Genomic DNA, 17,292 nt, shown 5'->3' with positions numbered 1-17,292 from the left:
AACATAGTCAATTTTGGCTCAACATGATCAACAGTGACTGCAACATCAACATCATTGTAGCTATATAGGGATTCAAAATAGTTTCGAGCAAGGTTACAAAGATCACTATGATTAGAAATAATATCCTCGCCGTCATTAGAAAGCTTTGAAATGAAACTCTTCTTCTTTCTAGCATTTGCAATAGCATGAATTTTTTTTGTATTAGCATCCCCATCCCTTATCAGTGAACTTTGGGTCTCTGTCTCCAAAATAATTCTTCTTAGGAAAGAAGCAGATTTAAATCCTCCCTGGTATTTTTAAAATCACGCATACAGCTAAGGGCATCAGAGTACCTTAAAATCTCCAATCTGTCCTTACATTTCTTGATATCATTTTTGAAGCGAGTGTGGATGCGGTGGCCCCAAGCTAAAAGCTCATAAAAACATGTATAGACTTTTGAGAGAAAATTAAGGGACACATTTGAGGACCAACCATTCCTTCCAACTGTGTCAAGGTCATCTTCTTCAACGTTTCTTGACGAAAAAGGGCCATAATAATAGGGGAATGATCAGAGACTCCTGCAATAGTATTCATGAGCTTGCAGTCAGGGAATGTGTCTAACCAAGATTGTCTGGCCATGGCTTTGTCCAAACGCTCTTCAAGGTATAAAGGGCATCCATGTAATGGAATGTCCTACAAGGTTTGCCTCTATAACAACATCTCCAAAGCCTCAACAACCTGGAAGGATGGTCCACACGCCCTTTTTTAGCATCTGAGGATAGAAGATTGTTGAAATCCCCCATAATATATGTTAGATTGTTAGTCACACATTTTTTTAGTATATTTCATCCTACATTGAGATTCTTATTTCTACATAAATATTAGTATATTCCAGTAAAAAAAAATCAAATGTTTTTTTATTGCAAAAAAAAATCAAATGTTGAGTACTACTATATGATATTAAAATAAGATATGTGGTTCAATGAGACTGATAATAACTCTTTAAAACACTCTTATTTAAAAAATAATTCTTAAAAATATATATATTTCAAAATATTTCCTAAAAGAATTTTCATTTCATAACTTATCCTGACTATATACATTTTAATAACTTTCAATTAAGTAATTTTATATCAAAAGTCACACTTGAATTGAAAATTTATTTTTTGTAGATCATATAAACTAAATTTTACATTAATAAACAAAATTGATGCTTCATTCATAGGAATCAAGATCCATGTAATACATATTTTTTAAAATATACAAAAACATCAATAATTTTAATTACTTTTTTTATTGATGTTCAATTTTCATAAATTTTGAGATAAATAATCAAAATATTATATAATTATAATTCAATAATTAGATCTATGAGACAGTCATTCAATTTTACATGGTATATAAAATTATTAAATGATATAATTATTGACTTAAGTTACATGATATCATTTTCCTTAACAACTAAATATCTTATCAAATGATTTTTTTATATTCTTTCTTTCTTTTCTTTTTTCATTTTAGTTTTTTTTTCTAAAGCAAATTAAATAGCTTAAATTATCATCGATAACAATTTTCTATTAATATTATGGTTAAAAAAACATTAATGTTTACATTTCATTGGAGGACCTATTTACAATATTCACAACTACAAACATCATGGCTTCTATCAGTCACTAATCCATCTATACCATTGATTAAAAAACGAATATCCCCAAAATAAAGAAACGTATATCCCACTTTTTATGCTAAAGCGATTCATCACATCATTCAGGGGCCACTTTTGCTCTTTTCCACGTTAAATGCATTGCCAGTTTAATTAACCAAAAAAAAAAGAACTCTTTTGTATTATTAAAAGTTTAAAACCGTACCGAGTTTAATTAAAAGCGTCTTGGAAAAAAGGAAACTTCTTTGAAATTCAAAAAACCGTACGGTAAAAGCAGGTGGCAACCTTCGTAGTTTCACACATTTTGAAGCTTTTTTCATTCACAAACATGTGCTTTATTTTTGTTCAGCTTGAAACATCACCAGTTGAGAGTAGAAGAGGGTACTATTATTGCAGAACACTGCCCACAATCTATTCTAGACCTTACGTATAACTCCTACCTATCTAATCTAACTGTTCAACCAAACAAGGTACAACCACCGACTCCATTGTGTTTTTCTACATCTCAATGTCTCTCTGGGGCTGACAAAAATGCCACAAGCTTGAACAAAGGTGAGGATGCTCAACCTCATTGCATCACTCTCGCATGGCTAAACGTGCTTTTGTTGTTTTCCAACGTTGCAACAGATTAGTGCTCTTTTCTAAAACTATATAAACCTTTTCGTGCTAAAGATCCGAGCTTGCATAACTATGGGTTGCCCCTTTATCTGGGGCTTCACCCTTTTGTCCCTTGTTTTCTAAATGGCAAAAAAGAAGAAGAAAAGACCCTTTTTTTGCATAATGTGGTTTTGTTTTGTGCACAAAGGTTGTCAACAGTGTTCCAAGTGATCATGTTTTTTTTTTTTTGTGATCACACTTGGTATCACAATGTTATGTGTTGCTAGGATGTTGAATGCATAACTTTTTATCTGTTTTAAGCATGTTTATGATTTTGTTCCCTATCTGATGTTACCTTTATGTTGAGATTGAGAGTAGATTGTGTCTTTATTTGGTTGGAATTTGACTTGACTTACATAGGGACTTTCACGATCCCTTGTGGTAAGGATCAAAAGAAATAAATGACAAGGAAAGATACCGTCTAGTCATAAATTTTGGATAGGAGTTTTGTGTCTTAGTTGGTGGTGATATCCCGATTTTAGTGCATCATGTCTTCAGGATATTAGAACAAATGTTCCTCTCATGCTCTCACACTCCCCCTCCTTTGACCTATCTAAACAGTGGTGTTATTATTGTGATAGAAAAGCTGTTTGGTTCTTCTCCACACAGCAAATCCCCTTTTGCATCATAAGGAACTTATCTCGTTGCTACTCTTCAACATCACACATGCTGGATGCTTTGATTTTCTTTCCTATAGTATTGTCAAACAATTGAATTATTTTAACCCAGCTGGAAAAGTTTACTTTGGCGTCCTTCCTATTCATTGCATAGCCTTCCCTCATACGTTGTATTAGTGGAAAGGTTGATTTTTCTTAAGATTACTATTTATTTACTCGTTGATCCTTTCGTTGTCAAGTTATCGAGGTGTAGCCTTATAAGCAATGATACCCTGTCATTTATAATGTACTGATAAATCCTCCTATTATACATGCCTAGTCTTTTTATTTTTCTTTTTTCTTTAAACTTCTTTTATTCTCCACGTTTATGTTTCATGATACTTGATATCCTTCGAGGTAAAGATATGATATCCTCCTCAACTTTCTCCCAGGTACGTTCATTTTGTGCCAAAACTGTCAAAAATCATTCTCTTATTGGGTCATCAACTACAAGGACAAAACAGCTGGCAGAGTCCTGCTGTTTTTTGTCTGCATCACTACAAGAAACCTGGTGGCCAGAGTAATTCTTTTATGAAGGTATCCAGTTTTGCTAATCCAGGCTTATTGAGGAGGCAATTCATTGAAGAGGCAGTGCACTTATTCTTTTTTCTTTTGTAGCCTGCGATTGTTTTTGATAGTTGCTTATGGCTGTTCTTAAACCAGTAAGTTCTTGCTTTGGAGCAAAGTATCAAGCTCTAGCACCATGGAGAATTTTAAGGGGTCTGGTGTGTCTACTAGTGCTTCTTTCAACAGCATTTATAATGTTAGTGTTCTTTGGTTTTATCAGTGCTGTTATAATGCGACTTTTTAGCGTCATTTACAGCAGGAGAGCAACTTCCTTTTTCTTTGGTGCTTGGCTAGCCTTGTGGCCTTTTCTATTTGAAAAGATCAACAAGACTAAAGTTGTGTTTTCTGGAGATATTGTTCCTTCTAGAGAACGGATCTTATTGATCGCAAATCATAGAACTGAGGTTGATTGGATGTATTTATGGGACCTTGCCTTGCGGAAGGGATGCCTTGGATACATAAAATATATACTTAAGAGTAGCTTGATGAGACTTCCAGTTTTTGGTTGGGCATTTCACATACTAGAGTTCATCCCAGTGGAAAGAAAGTGGGAGGCTGATGAGTCAATCATGCGCTATATGCTTTCAACATTCAAGGATCCACAAGATCCTCTCTGGCTTGCACTTTTCCCAGAAGGCACTGATTTCACGTAAGCCACTTGATACCTTTTCTGTTTACTACCATTAAGGTATTCATCAAATAAAACTTCAATGCATTATTACATATTTTTGCTTATGATCATCATGATGCTGGAAGAAAAACTTAGGTTCTTCTATTTGTGAATCATGCGATTTTCTCTTGAAACATCCATAAAAAAATTATTGGCTTTAATATGTTTTTAGTTCTTGTAATATACTGCTTTTTTGGTTTTGGTCCTTATAAAATATTTTTTTCAAAATGGTCCTTGTAAAATTATTTTTTGTTTTGATCTTTGTTACTTTGTTTTAGTCCTTGTAATATATCAATTTGTTCGTTTTTGTCCTTGTAATATATAATTTGTTTTTGGTCCTATCAAATATTTTCTAAGGAACTAATTCAAAGTGAACAAAATATTATAGGGACTAAACTTAAAAATTAGATATATTACAAGGACTAACAAGGACCAAAACTAAAAAAGAATTTTACAAGGACCATTTTGAAAAAAAATAATTTCATAAGAACAAAAAAGTGTTATATTATGAAGAACAAAAACATATTTAAGCCAAAATTATTAGTAGGAAAAATATGTTGTCACCAACCTTCAAATGGTGACTTTGAAACTGAATGGTCTTCATCCCATGTTTGAGTTGATGTAGCATATGTAATTCTGTTTGTATGTGTATTCTGTTAAAAATTTATTGCCACCTATCTTTTTCTTCTTGCAGTGAGCAAAAGTGCCTTCGGAGTAAAAAATATGCCGCCGAACATGGGTTACCAGTTCTGAAAAATGTTTTACTTCCAAAGACAAAGGGCTTCTGTGCCTGCTTGCAAGAATTGAGGAGCTCTCTCGCTGCAGGTTGTCCTATTTGTCTGTATTTTATCTGCTTGTATTATATAATCATTGGTAAAGTATGTGACATTAGAGTTATTCATAGTTAGTCCTTATACTCATCCAATAATTGTGAATCATCCACTTAGTCCTTTTCTTTTGATATGATTGATGGGAAAATCTGCAGCATTTTCATCTATCTAATATCATTTAGCATTTGTCAAGGAAAAATACTTGTGTACAGGCTACCTGAAGATCTTGAATTGCCTTGTAGGGAGTTTTTTTTTTTTTTTTTCCTTTTGGATAAGATGACATATAGTTTGTTATTTGCAATGATATCAAATTAATCGAAGGTTGGAAGTTTAACGATCATAAATAAATCATATTATTCTGCCACTAAGATTCATTCAACTTTTCATTGTCAGTTTATGATGTGACCATTGGCTACAAATACCGCTGCCCATCTTTTTTAGATAATGTCTTTGGGGTGGATCCTTCTGAAGTTCATATTCATATCTGCCGCTTTCCCCTTGATAGTATCCCGGTATCTGAAGAGGAAATGTCCATGTGGTTGATAAATAGATTCCAGACGAAGGATCAGTTACTTTCCAATTTTCAAACTCAAGGTCAGTTTCCGGATCAAGCAGCAGAAAGGGACCTCTCTGCTGTTAAGAGCATTTTAAATTGTATGACAATTGTTACAGTGACAGGTACAACGATGTACTACTGTTTTTCCTCATTCTGGTTTAAACTTTATGTGTCTCTAGTCTGTGCTTATTTGGTTCCGGCCACATATTTCAATACTCGGCCGCAGCCCATTCTTAGCTTTTTGAAGGTGATAGCAAGGTAGAAGGCACTGTCAGTTGTCTGACTGTTAAAGTATATAAGTATTGGACTTGATAAAAGGGTTGTCCCGACTGTTGTAGTATACATGCAATTATATCTCGTTTAAAGGGTGTCCCGATTTATTTGATAAAATGGTGGACAACCACATTTTGGCTCATTGCTTTTTTGCTCATTGCTGCAATATTATTTGCAACTTTGCAGTTCTATTTATGTTTTCGGATACTAACTCTTTTTTTTTTTATCTGATTCCTAATATATTAGTAAACTCGTCACAATTTTGGCACCATTCGGTGAGCTCTTTTGCGTACCAAAGCAATAATAATATAAATATAGCTGGTTGTGTGATTGAAAATATGCGAAGTAGTAACTAAATAGTAAGCAATCAATGGTGCATCTACGAGCATGCTAAATTTTGTAGATGGTATAATAGATTTATGTTTCTTCTCATTCTGTGGGTACACGTGTGTGCTCCTTGCAAAGGAATGACCTGAGTGAAAAGATCATGATCCCAAAGAAGGGTCATCAAACTCTCGGCCTAGTAATTCAATTTGAAAACTCCTTCCCTGAGCCTGGTGTTGGAGAGTGCTTTATCGGATGTTATGATTTGTGAATCATGCCAATCCTGAGTTTGAGGTTAAGATTACACATATAGTCTCCCCCCTGCAAAGGCGGTTAATTATCATATCATATTCCAAATGAAATTAAGCAGAACAGTCAGCACTCTCTCTACATCTGCTCAACACAAACTATTTTTTTTTATCATGTTATAAATGTAAAGTATTCACCAATTCCATTGATAATTAATCTTCACTTGAAAATATGATTGGTTACCTTTAATGGATATTTCTTAATCATGTGTTTTTCATCTATTAGATTTTAACTTGAAACCTTATTGGAGGGATAAGAATAAAGTTATATTCAGACTGATGTAATATCGGTGACATGAACTAATTTAAACACATGATAGATCGTCAGTTTATTTTCTGAAAAAAAAATTGTTTAGGTCGGTGGGTAATGTAGTACATCACTACACTGTGACTACGTTGCATGGTATAAGTTTTCTAATCCCATCCAATAGCCCATTCTTATAACTAATAGTCCTATGGATGGATTCAGCACGCATTGACTTGATCATCGATATCATAGTCCTCACGAGTATCCACACCCCATTCAAAGCACAAAGAGCTAGGAGGATCATGCTGCGATCAACTTAGTTATACAAAGGATCCATCTCTTAAGCTGATATTGAACATTTCTAACGTTGTCGGCGTAACATTGACAGTTTTTGATTGAACAATTGTAATATCTTCGTAAATGCACGCTCAAATTTATTTTCTGTGGACGAATATATGTATGTATGTATTGAAGGGAATTCTGGATAGTGAATGGAAATGATCATTAATAATAATAATAAAGGACCAGAGTGAAACGTGACATTATCTTTTTCGTGATTAAAACGATGCACACCAAATTTGTCTTCCATTTTCAATTTTTATAATCCTAATGCTCCACCGACTTACGTGTTACTTCCAACTTGTTATGTTTTTCGCACGGGAAGGGAAGGAAGTCATAACTTATAAGATACCGCCTCTAATTCTAGATTTGTTGGCCCTTTCACGTTTCAAGAGTTCCTTAGGGTCAAAGTTTACCCACTTTGCCAATAATCAATTCATTTTAGGAAAAATTAATAAATGATTCCGAAAATGTGGTTCCAAACAATTTTTTCATGCTATGTTTTTTTTAGATAGATATGTTATTAACTATTCTTTTTAAATTACCACCAATGGTTATCATAAGTAAATGATAATGATAACGATTTATGTTTCTTAATCAAATAATTAAAGATTTAAATACTGATTTGGATATGAATTGTTACTTATAAAGAAAATGTGATTATATATCACGACAAGATTGATCACTTAGCCTTGAATCATATAATAATCTCAACTATTTAAAAAGATAATTTGTATATTCTTTTGTATATCTCTCAATAAATATTTTTGGATTTAACTTTGAGAGAATTCATTTTTTAAATGTAAAAAAAAGAATTTAAAGTAAAAGAAAGTTAAAGAATAAATTTATAAAAAAAATTGATATTGCACACACACACATATATATATATATATATATATATATATATATATCAATTTTTTTTAAAAAAAAAAGATTAAATGAATAATGGGCCATAATTTTCTTTTCACTCTAAAGTGAAAGCAAATTTTAAAAGAATTAAATTCAGATATTTTATATTAACTTAACTATATATTGCATGTACCGAGTATATCATGCAGATAATTAATGAAGTGATAACCTCGGTGAACAAGCTCTTTGAGAAAAAAAAATTGATTCGATAAAGTACAGGTTTGGTGCAGCTCACATCAATGATCAAACTTTAGGATGCAAGTACTTTGTTCGTTTACAACTCAACGTTGGTTGGAGTACTATCAACCTCTAAAGTAACGTAGATATTATCTCGGTTTTCTAATTGATTTCTCACTGTATTTCAAGATATATAAATTAAAGACTCACAAATTAGTCTCACCTCAACGAACTAAAAACCAAATGAGATCATAAAAAGAAGAAAAAAGAAACATATACATTAATACACTATTGTATGAAAAGAATAAAAAAATTTGCTGCCAGTGTCAAGACATATCAAATATGCCCGGTTATTATCTTCAACACATGTACCTATGAATCAAGAAATTCCATTAGATACACAAGGAAAATATGTATTCTCCTTCAAACAGTTACTGGCAGATTAGACATGAGATTGCTTTCAATTGTGGGGATGCTTTATGATTCTCTGCAGGACCACAGTCCTTGCCCTCCTAATGTCACGGCTACACATATCAGCTTGAACTGCCAAATCTTCAACATTCTTCATAAACACTCCAAGCTTCTTCTTGATCTCCTCTATTGCAACTTTCACAGCTTCTTCCTCAATGGCAAAATCCACATTATGCAATAGAGACTCAATCTCAATTTCAAGCCTATCAATGAGAACCCTAATGTTGTCTAAGTCCTTTATGGCAACATATGTTCCAGCCTGCATTGAGCTAATCACTTCCTTTTGCCCCTTCAATGCATTTTCATAGTTCCTCCAGAGGGAGTCAATCCATTTTCCCATGGATCCAATTGGGATCGACGTAGCAGCAGCTATCGCAGCAGCAACAGGTGGGGCTGCGATAGCAGCTGCTACAACTGAGCAGATTAAGACTGCAGCAAAAGTCGCCACAAAGATCATACTCGAAACCTTCCTCCAGGAATGGATGTATTTGAGCTTCTTATCAAGCTTGTTCTTCCTAAGCTGCAACTTTTCAAGCATGAATATCTGGTGCTTGTAAACAGACTGAAATATCTGGAAGAATTCCTCAGTGAAAGGATCACCAGCGGCCTTGAAGTTCTTAAATTCTTGCAATGTCCTCGGGTAGCGGTTGTCTCCTCCTGATCCTGATGATTCTTCCTCAAACTGTTGAAGAGCCACATGAATAAGCAACTGACTGTCGCGAGCGCGTTTTAGGCACTTCTCCAATGCAGTGCAGAAGTCCAAAGTTTTCAGACTATTCTCAAAGTATTCCTCAACCAGTTCAAACAGTTCCTGGCTCTTCCATATGTCTTTCTTGCAGTCCAAGATTACCTTGACAACTTCCTGGTTCATCTCCAAAAGGCATTCTGTGATTTGCTTCAGAGAATCAAATGAAAGGGCTCGAACTTCAACACCAACAGCAAGAGTGTTGATAACCTGATTTGTTCTAGCTTGAAGCGTGGTGTCAAAGGACTGCAAATCAGAATCAAGCTTGCAAGCAGCCTCATAGGAACTCAACTCAGTTTTGTAGTGCAATTCGGTGCTGAGGCCAATAGAAGAAGTTTCAGGGATCTTCTTGCTCATATGACTCCCCATTTTGCTTCAATTCAAATGATCTAATAATAATAACCAAAAACAGTCAGAACTCTGATTTATTCCTTACCCATGAAATCAAGTGAATGATATTATGATAACCCAATTGACTATTTTCGGTGCAATTTTAACATAATAAGAGAACTATGATTTTAAAGAACTGCTATCTCTAAAGAATTGCACACAACAGAAACATAAATATCATTCCAGTCACCCCAAAAAGACTATAAGACGAGTATAAGCGAAATGAAACAGACCCAGATGGAGATTTTTGGAAAAGTTCAAACCTTTGAAAGCGATTGAAGACAAGAAAGCCGGGATAAGGACAACGAAAAGCGATGGAGCTAAAGGATGGTTTTTGATTTAGTGTTTAGCTTTGGGAGAGAAGGAAAGGGAGATAGATAGATAGATGATGATGATGAAGACAAATAAGTTGAGGTGGGAGAGGGAATGCAGAATCTTAAAGGCAATTAAAGCGGTTAAGAACCAAGAAATGTGGGTGGGTTTTGAGATTTGAGAATGGCTTGCACGCATGAGAAAAATGAGGTGTGTTAAAAGATGGAAAACGCCACAAGCAATGAAAATGAAATGATGCAATTCTCTCTTTCTCTCTCTTGAAACTACTCTCTTATGTATTTTGTGTCTCCCTCTTCCCGTTTACACTACACAGTAATTTTAACGCGCAAAGCAACAAGGATTGGCCACGAGAGAAGGAGCTAGAAGCAACCTAACTAAGCTCGAGAATAAGAAGCACAAGCTTCAGCTTAATGGGAGTCGTTAACGACACACTACACATATACATGTTTACTGAACAACAAACTAAGGTGGGAATGTGGGTTATTTGTTGAACAAGTTTCCAAAGGGCACCTGAAAACACGGTGTGCTGCCATAATTGTTGGCCAAAATCACCGAAAGTGAACCCTTTTCGCTTCATATTTCGCTTGAAATAGAGAAGTGACACGTCAAGATCCTTCATTTCAAACATTTTATTAACATATATTATCATTACTTCTTTTTTTTCTATATATTTTGTTATATTATTTATTATAGTTATATTTAATTTTTTTCCCACTTTATTTATTATAGTTATATTTTTTCCCACTTTAACCTTTACTTAATAAAGAGAGGAGAATAACTTAGATAAGAAAATGATTCTAAGACATTTTTTTAGATCTTGAGAGAGAAAAAATAAAAGAAATATAAATAATTGATGTGGTTGATAATGTGACATAACAAGAAAAGAGCAATAAAAAAAATATTAAAGAAGTGTTTGAAGTTTGTAATAAGAGAAGAGAGAGAATAAAAAGTGTTGGATGTTAATGAAACATTTATTGATCTTTAACTGTTGATTAGAATAAAAATGTTATCAAATTTTATAGTACAAAATAAATTGTTCTTGTCATACTACTTTATTTATAATGATTTTTTATTTATTTTATTTTTATCTTTAATTTTTCTTAGCTTAGGAGAAATTTAGGTGAAAACATGGTTGCTTTTCATTTATTATGTCCGAATAGGAAAAAAATGACAAAATTAGATGCAATATTTTAAATTTTAATTGAGAATCAGTATTGAAAATATTTAATTTTTATACTCGCTTAGCTCAAATTTCAATCAACATGCACCCTCCTAGGTCGGATTTCGATCTCTAGGTCAAATGATAAATTAAAGTCTTTAGTTTCTTCTTTAAGTGTTAACTTAAGACTGAGGGGTGTGACACCCTAGAGACTTCGACATACATATTTATATAATATTTTATATGAAAATATGAAATTAATTAAAATGACTTTATTCGATAAATATAAAGGAGCTCACATGGGTAAAAGGTTCACATTCGCGTTGACCACCAAATTAAAAACCTATTAAATAAGGGTATGAAAACATTTTTGACCTAAAACAAGGCAATCCAATTTTTTTATAAAAGGAAACAAGTTAAGCAATGGAATAACATAAAATAACATGTTCATAATATTAAACAAATAATACAAAAACCCATGTTCAAATGTCATATCCTATCAGAGCATTATATTCCAGCATTTTCTAATATGAGGTTTTCCATAGTCATCCACCTAATCATCTACTCGCATGAACACAAAGTTTGATATCATCATAGGATCTAAATACAAACAACACACAAAGAATGAGTTATTACATTCCTAACTAATAGAGAGAAACATGACAACATAGATATACATATCATATAAATGAAATACAACTTACTTTAACATAGCTCATGTCAATCCACCACTTATGCATAACATCACATCTCAACACTACACGTCTCACACATTTTCACATCACTCATGCTCTCAAGGATCAAAACACAATATCACTCAACCAATCAATATCGATAAATACACAAGCGTTATGTAACAAATATACTAAGACTCAATTCTATATGCAATATGGTACCATGTTAGTGAAAAACCTCGTCAGGCACCTAAGAGTACACGACAAGACAAACCACACAATGGTAAGTCAAGTCACTCTCACTAGGTAAAATCATAGGGAGACCAACCAGGGTCACTCTGTTTTGCGAGAACGCTCCAACCATATGGGATCAGCATAGACTTCAAGGAACATTCAAACCGAGTGTATTTACCCCTTAGGTCTACACTCTGAAGAGTCCGTTAGAGCCTCTCCCTCTTGATTCAGTCCAACTTATAAAACATTTTAGCACGCAGATTCTATCTATGAATTGTACAAAATACACGGACCCTTCAATTGTTCTCAAAATAATTTTAACTCGTCGCGTCTCAAAGTGATTAAACTCGTTGGATTCTCACAATGGTTCCCATCACAATATTTGTCGCGTATTAACTTGTCGTCCTTAAAGGGTCTTATAGTCGTGTGATTGTACTGTTCATAACTCACAACTCAATGCACACAACATCTCAATATAAACATATGATCTCACAATTTAACACATACTCAACTTGTCACTTACACATAGTTCATCACACTTCCATTATATACATGTCATACATTATATACATGTCACATAATAATAATATTAATATGTTATGTTCATATAATTAAATCCCTAAAACAATTTCACATAATTATGTCAAAATCAAAGGAATCAAGATCATAGGTTAAAAACATAAAAATACCAAAAGCATTCAATTTTATCAGCCAATTTGCATTAGGGCATCAATTGGCCTGTCAAACACAACAATCTCGTAATTTTAATCATAAAGTAAGAATCACAATATAGTAAACGTTCCAAAATAAATTACAATTTGATCTTTTATGGATTCCTACACATGTTCATTCTAATCCCAATTATAAAAAAATCATCATTTACCTTTAAGTGGGCTCACGTGTGTAGTTCGACAATGATAGCTGGATCTATGGCAGTTCTATAAGATTCCTTAAGCTTTTCCTCTTGTTGTTTTGTTAGGATTTCCAAGCATTAAAGAGAAGGAGAAGAGATTGAAACATTCATTTCACTCTCTTTGTGCTAGGGATATTTCTCTTGCCACAGATATTATTTCACAAATCTCAACGACGGCTATGTGCAAAGATGAGTTTCAAAATATGTTTTCAAATTTCACGATGATGCAAGGATTAACAAGTCCAAGATCATATTTTTTATTGGGACAAGTTTCGGTATATGCGAGAAAAATAGAGCTCCGTGTGAGGGACATTTATATTAATGCGGACATTATTTCGCAAATCTCAATGATAAAGATGTGCAAAAATGAGTTCCGAACTGGGTGTTCAAATGTCACGATGATCCAACAGTTAACGAGTCTGAGATTATAATTTTACTGGACATGTTTGAATGTATGCAAGAGAGGATTTTGGAAAATGAAAAAGAGAAAACAAATTTGAGAGAAGGCAGAGCGCAAAGACTTATAGTAAATGTAAGAACTGATTTAATATGTCTCTATTTTTAATTGGGGTACTCTCAGCTTATTATTTATTCTATTTTTCTTTATTTTATTATTTTATAAAAAAGAATTTTATTTTACTTTCTATCAAATGAATAAATAAAATATTATTTTCATTTTCTAAGAACATATATTTATTTTATTTATCTTAAAATCATTATTTTAATTAATAAATTATTTCTCCTTATTTATTTAATTACAAAAATTTTATTATTTTTCTAAAACTTTATTTATTTATAAATAAAATTATTTTTAATTTATTTTACGAAAAATAAGATGTTGTAAGGGACTTGTGCACTCTCCTAATTCGATGAATCGATTTAGTTCAACCAAGCTTTCTAGACAAATCGATCAAGTTATGTATTTTGAGATCGATGATTGAATTGATTGCTTGAAAATAATACAAATTATCTCCCTTAACAACCTTATCTATCAGCCTAAGGATAACGAAGAATACATATCGGCCAAGAATTGAGACAGTTAAATTTTACTAAAATAGTTTCATTAGCACCCGAGAGATTATAAAATGAAACTGTGCTATAGATACATTATTTTTTTGTGAAATAGATTAACTAATCTATTTTATCTAACATATATCCCTTTTGTAGTAATTATTAAAATACCATTCCGTGACGATTTGCATAAAACTCTAGGGTTAGACAGGACATATACACTTGAATGTTCTGACAGGCAACCTCTAACCTTGTGGAAGAAGTTGATGCTTGGAACAATTTTATTTTTTTGTTAGAATTGAGTTGACTTATACTTGTAAGTCTCCCGTAAGAATATTCTCATTTCAAAATTTCATTGCGAAGTTTCTAAACAAGCTTTCCTAGGGCTTGCGGGAGAAACCTGAATAATTTTGAATTAACTAGAAACAAAATTATTATAATTAAGAAGAACATAGCTTTAAAGTTCTGCATGTAGAAGAGTATACACATATATAAACCTACCTGTTTGTTGCTCCCGAAACGTTATAACTTGAAGCAGCGCCGCCTGTTACATATGTGTTGCCACCATTTTGGCATACGTGTTTATATAAATAAACTTCTAATTCTAATAATGTGTTTGGTTTTTTTTTTTTTTTTGCAGGAATTTCTTGCCAATTAAACGCAAAAGTAATAATGAGTTGTTTTCCGATAACCGTACCTTAGATTCTTCCTAATGAAAAACCAAATACAAATTAAGTTGTAACTTACAATACGATACATAAATAATCATTAAAGTAATTTCTAAAATTAGAAAACTGCATCAGCTTTAGGGTCCCTTTGGTTGCGAGAACAAAACTAAATAGATAAGAAAAATGATCATATATTTAATGTTTAGTTAATTCATAATGCTACTAGATAAGCTTATCCTTCACAAAGTTACTCAAAGAAAGAGTAAATTTATAAAACTACTAGTTAACTCAAAGAAAGAGTAAATTTAAGAACGATTGAGATAAGATGGAGAATTTTTTTCCCTTTCATCCTTACCTTACATTGTAGATCTTCTTTATTTCACTATTATCATTGCCACAAAGTTGTTGTCTGATCTGGTTACCACTACTATTGTTACAACTATTTTTGCTACTATTATTATCACTATTATAATTAGGAGTGGTTTAATTTAATTTTTGGACAAAAATTAAGTCATTCCAATCAAATAAAAATAATATGCGGTTTGATTTTATTCATTCTAAATGCAATAAGAGTAATTGAATTATGCTTAAGAAGGGTAGGAGATTAAGATTAGTGTGCTCGTGTATGGGTCGTGGAAAAATAAGAGATCGAAGTTTTATCAAAACAAAATGGGCAAGCCATGTTTGTATGTAAACAGGTCATCATGTCCGCATGCACCCACCTACTTGTGCATTTTATTTTAATAAAAAAAATCTGTGATCTCTCTTCCTGCTGACACGTAACCACTGAGTGACACATGTTGGCAACTTAGTGGTTTCCACTTATTTTTTTAAAAGCAAGGTATTCTCTAATAAAAAGTCATGAAATCAGGGAAGTGTGTTTTATCTCTCCTAAAAAAATCTTTTTCATATCTATAATTAGCAAATTGAATTTCTGTGTAACTGTACTTAAGAAATTCAATTATTTATTAAATGTGATATATCTTATTTGTTGGTGTGGTTTTCACTTTTACCACCCACGATTTGAACTTTGAAAATATAAAATAGATTCCATGCACGCTACTGAACTGGCTCTTCTTTCACGTGATTTATTGCTCCCGCCACATCACATACATAGTGATTGGATTGGATGGTTTTCTTGGTCACCTTGGCTAATTCTGTTGGCTTATGACCTAAAGTTTTGAAATATGTCAACCAAGCAAGGTGCTTTGTATCTAAGCTTAGAAGATAGAAAAATATGTGTAATAAGGCTAAAGACTTTGAAGCCATGCATAATATTATTCCCCCGTTCACAACTTGTGATTCTTCTCTTTATATCGATCTCCCATGACACGCTCTCATATATAATTAACTTCACTTTCCTAACCTTATTTTGATCATATCCGATGAAGTAGATGAAGATGCCATCGACAAATTGACCCAATTTATCTAATCGAATACTCTTGATTCTTTTCGTTTTGGACTTCTTCCCTTTTTGTTTTAACTAATTTCTGCTCCATTTTTAATTGTCACGTAAGTGAAATCTATATATGTCTATTATTATACCAAGCTGTCAATTCTTGGACATCATATCTATCAAGCCTTTCCATTTTGCCTGTTCCACATTTAAATCGTTGGTGATTGCACTTGCATAGGAGTGACGGATTTGTATAGTTTATAGATATTATAAATTTTAATTTTATTGCCACTATTCTTTTAATCAATCAAAGAAGTTATGAAGCTTATCTGATACGTAGTATATTTTAGAGATAAAATTAAAATATATCCTTATTTTATTTTTTTTAAATTATGTTCGAAGATTTGAAATCAGTGTCACTAATATCATAAACTCATAAATAGGCTTGATCTTGTCAATATGGATGTTGATGGTTGAGAATTGAGATTGAATTGTATGTGGCCACGTCAACATAAGCTCGTGACGTTTTACTTTGGTAGTGTAACGTAACGTGGGTGGTCCATTCATAATACAAAAACAATTATCATTCTAACTACGGCTACGAAAGCAGAATAAATTCATTGGCTTAGTTTGCTTACCTATATGTAAGTTAGGCTCCCATTCATAACATGAATAAACAATTGTAAGGTTGGTGGGTCAATTTAAATTACATGACGTCTGTTCTTTTTTCTTTTTTTCTCAGCAAAAGGTATTTATATTAAGCACAAGAAGTGCAGAGAAATAACAAATAAGACCGCAACTAGGATTTTAATATATACACATGTCAGTACATGTCATCTGTTCTTTTTTATTTTATTAATGCAATTTTGATATTGTCTGATTACTTGATATTGTTGATTTCTCGATAATTTTAAATCATGGTTAATTATATATTCTTTTCATTATTTTTGATGTTTAGAGGAAAATTCATTAAAAACCTTATAAGTAAGAGTGGATAACATAATGTGAAAGGTAGAGTTCATTACGGAAATTAAATTAAATTTATACGCTCACAATTTATGTTCTGTATATAACATTACCAATTAAGTCTGACTATTTCTATATTATTTGTACAAGTTGAGTATGTACTTTATTATTTGACTA

General features: G+C 32.5%; 2 protein-coding genes across 5 annotated transcripts; one reads left to right on the top strand and one right to left on the bottom strand.

Moving 5' to 3' along the window:
* Window positions 1-1,943: 1,943 nt before the first annotated feature.
* Window positions 1,944-6,068, top strand: LOC100804865 (probable 1-acyl-sn-glycerol-3-phosphate acyltransferase 5). Of its 4 annotated transcripts, none has more exons than XM_006590839.4 (5): window positions 1,944-2,194; window positions 3,348-3,492; window positions 3,574-4,171; window positions 4,887-5,017; window positions 5,416-6,045. In XM_006590839.4, the coding sequence occupies exons 3-5, from the start codon at window positions 3,600-3,602 to the stop codon at window positions 5,838-5,840; spliced, it is 1,128 nt and encodes a 375-aa protein (XP_006590902.1). In that variant the 5' UTR covers window positions 1,944-2,194; window positions 3,348-3,492; window positions 3,574-3,599; the 3' UTR covers window positions 5,841-6,045. The 4 variants fall into 4 exon arrangements, with proteins under 4 accessions (XP_006590902.1, XP_006590901.1, XP_003537896.2 ...); XM_003537848.5 differs by having other exon boundaries at window positions 1,945-2,194; window positions 3,619-4,171; window positions 5,416-6,039; XM_006590838.4 differs by having other exon boundaries at window positions 3,348-4,171; window positions 5,416-6,068.
* Window positions 6,069-8,404: 2,336 nt separating this feature from the next.
* On the bottom strand, window positions 8,405-10,334 carry LOC100804335 (UPF0496 protein At4g34320). The gene is made up of 2 exons (XM_003537847.5): window positions 10,025-10,334; window positions 8,405-9,760 (listed from the first exon to the last, which is right to left on the bottom strand). Exon 2 carries the CDS (start codon window positions 9,738-9,740, stop codon window positions 8,616-8,618), a length of 1,125 nt encoding a protein of 374 aa, XP_003537895.1. The 5' UTR covers window positions 9,741-9,760; window positions 10,025-10,334; the 3' UTR covers window positions 8,405-8,615.
* Between the last annotated feature and the right edge of the window lie 6,958 nt (window positions 10,335-17,292).

The sequence above is a fragment of the Glycine max genome, chromosome 11, assembly GCF_000004515.6.
Source record: "Glycine max cultivar Williams 82 chromosome 11, Glycine_max_v4.0, whole genome shotgun sequence".
Lineage (NCBI taxonomy): Eukaryota > Viridiplantae > Streptophyta > Magnoliopsida > Fabales > Fabaceae > Glycine > Glycine max.
Note: the sequence above shows the minus strand (reverse complement) of the source record. Positions and strands in the feature narration are given on the sequence as shown.

Bases quoted from the DNA above. Each gene is read 5' to 3' on its own strand.
- LOC100804335 (XM_003537847.5), bottom strand. From the start codon at position 9,740: ATGGGGAGTCATATGAGCAAGAAGATCCCTGAAACTTCTTCTATTGGC.
- LOC100804865 (XM_006590838.4), top strand. From the start codon at position 3,600: ATGGCTGTTCTTAAACCAGTAAGTTCTTGCTTTGGAGCAAAGTATCAA. The intron at 4,172-4,886 runs GTAAGCCACTTG...TTCTTCTTGCAG, and splicing joins CCAGAAGGCACTGATTTCAC to TGAGCAAAAGTGCCTTCGGA. The intron at 5,018-5,415 runs GTTGTCCTATTT...TTTCATTGTCAG, and splicing joins GAGGAGCTCTCTCGCTGCAG to TTTATGATGTGACCATTGGC.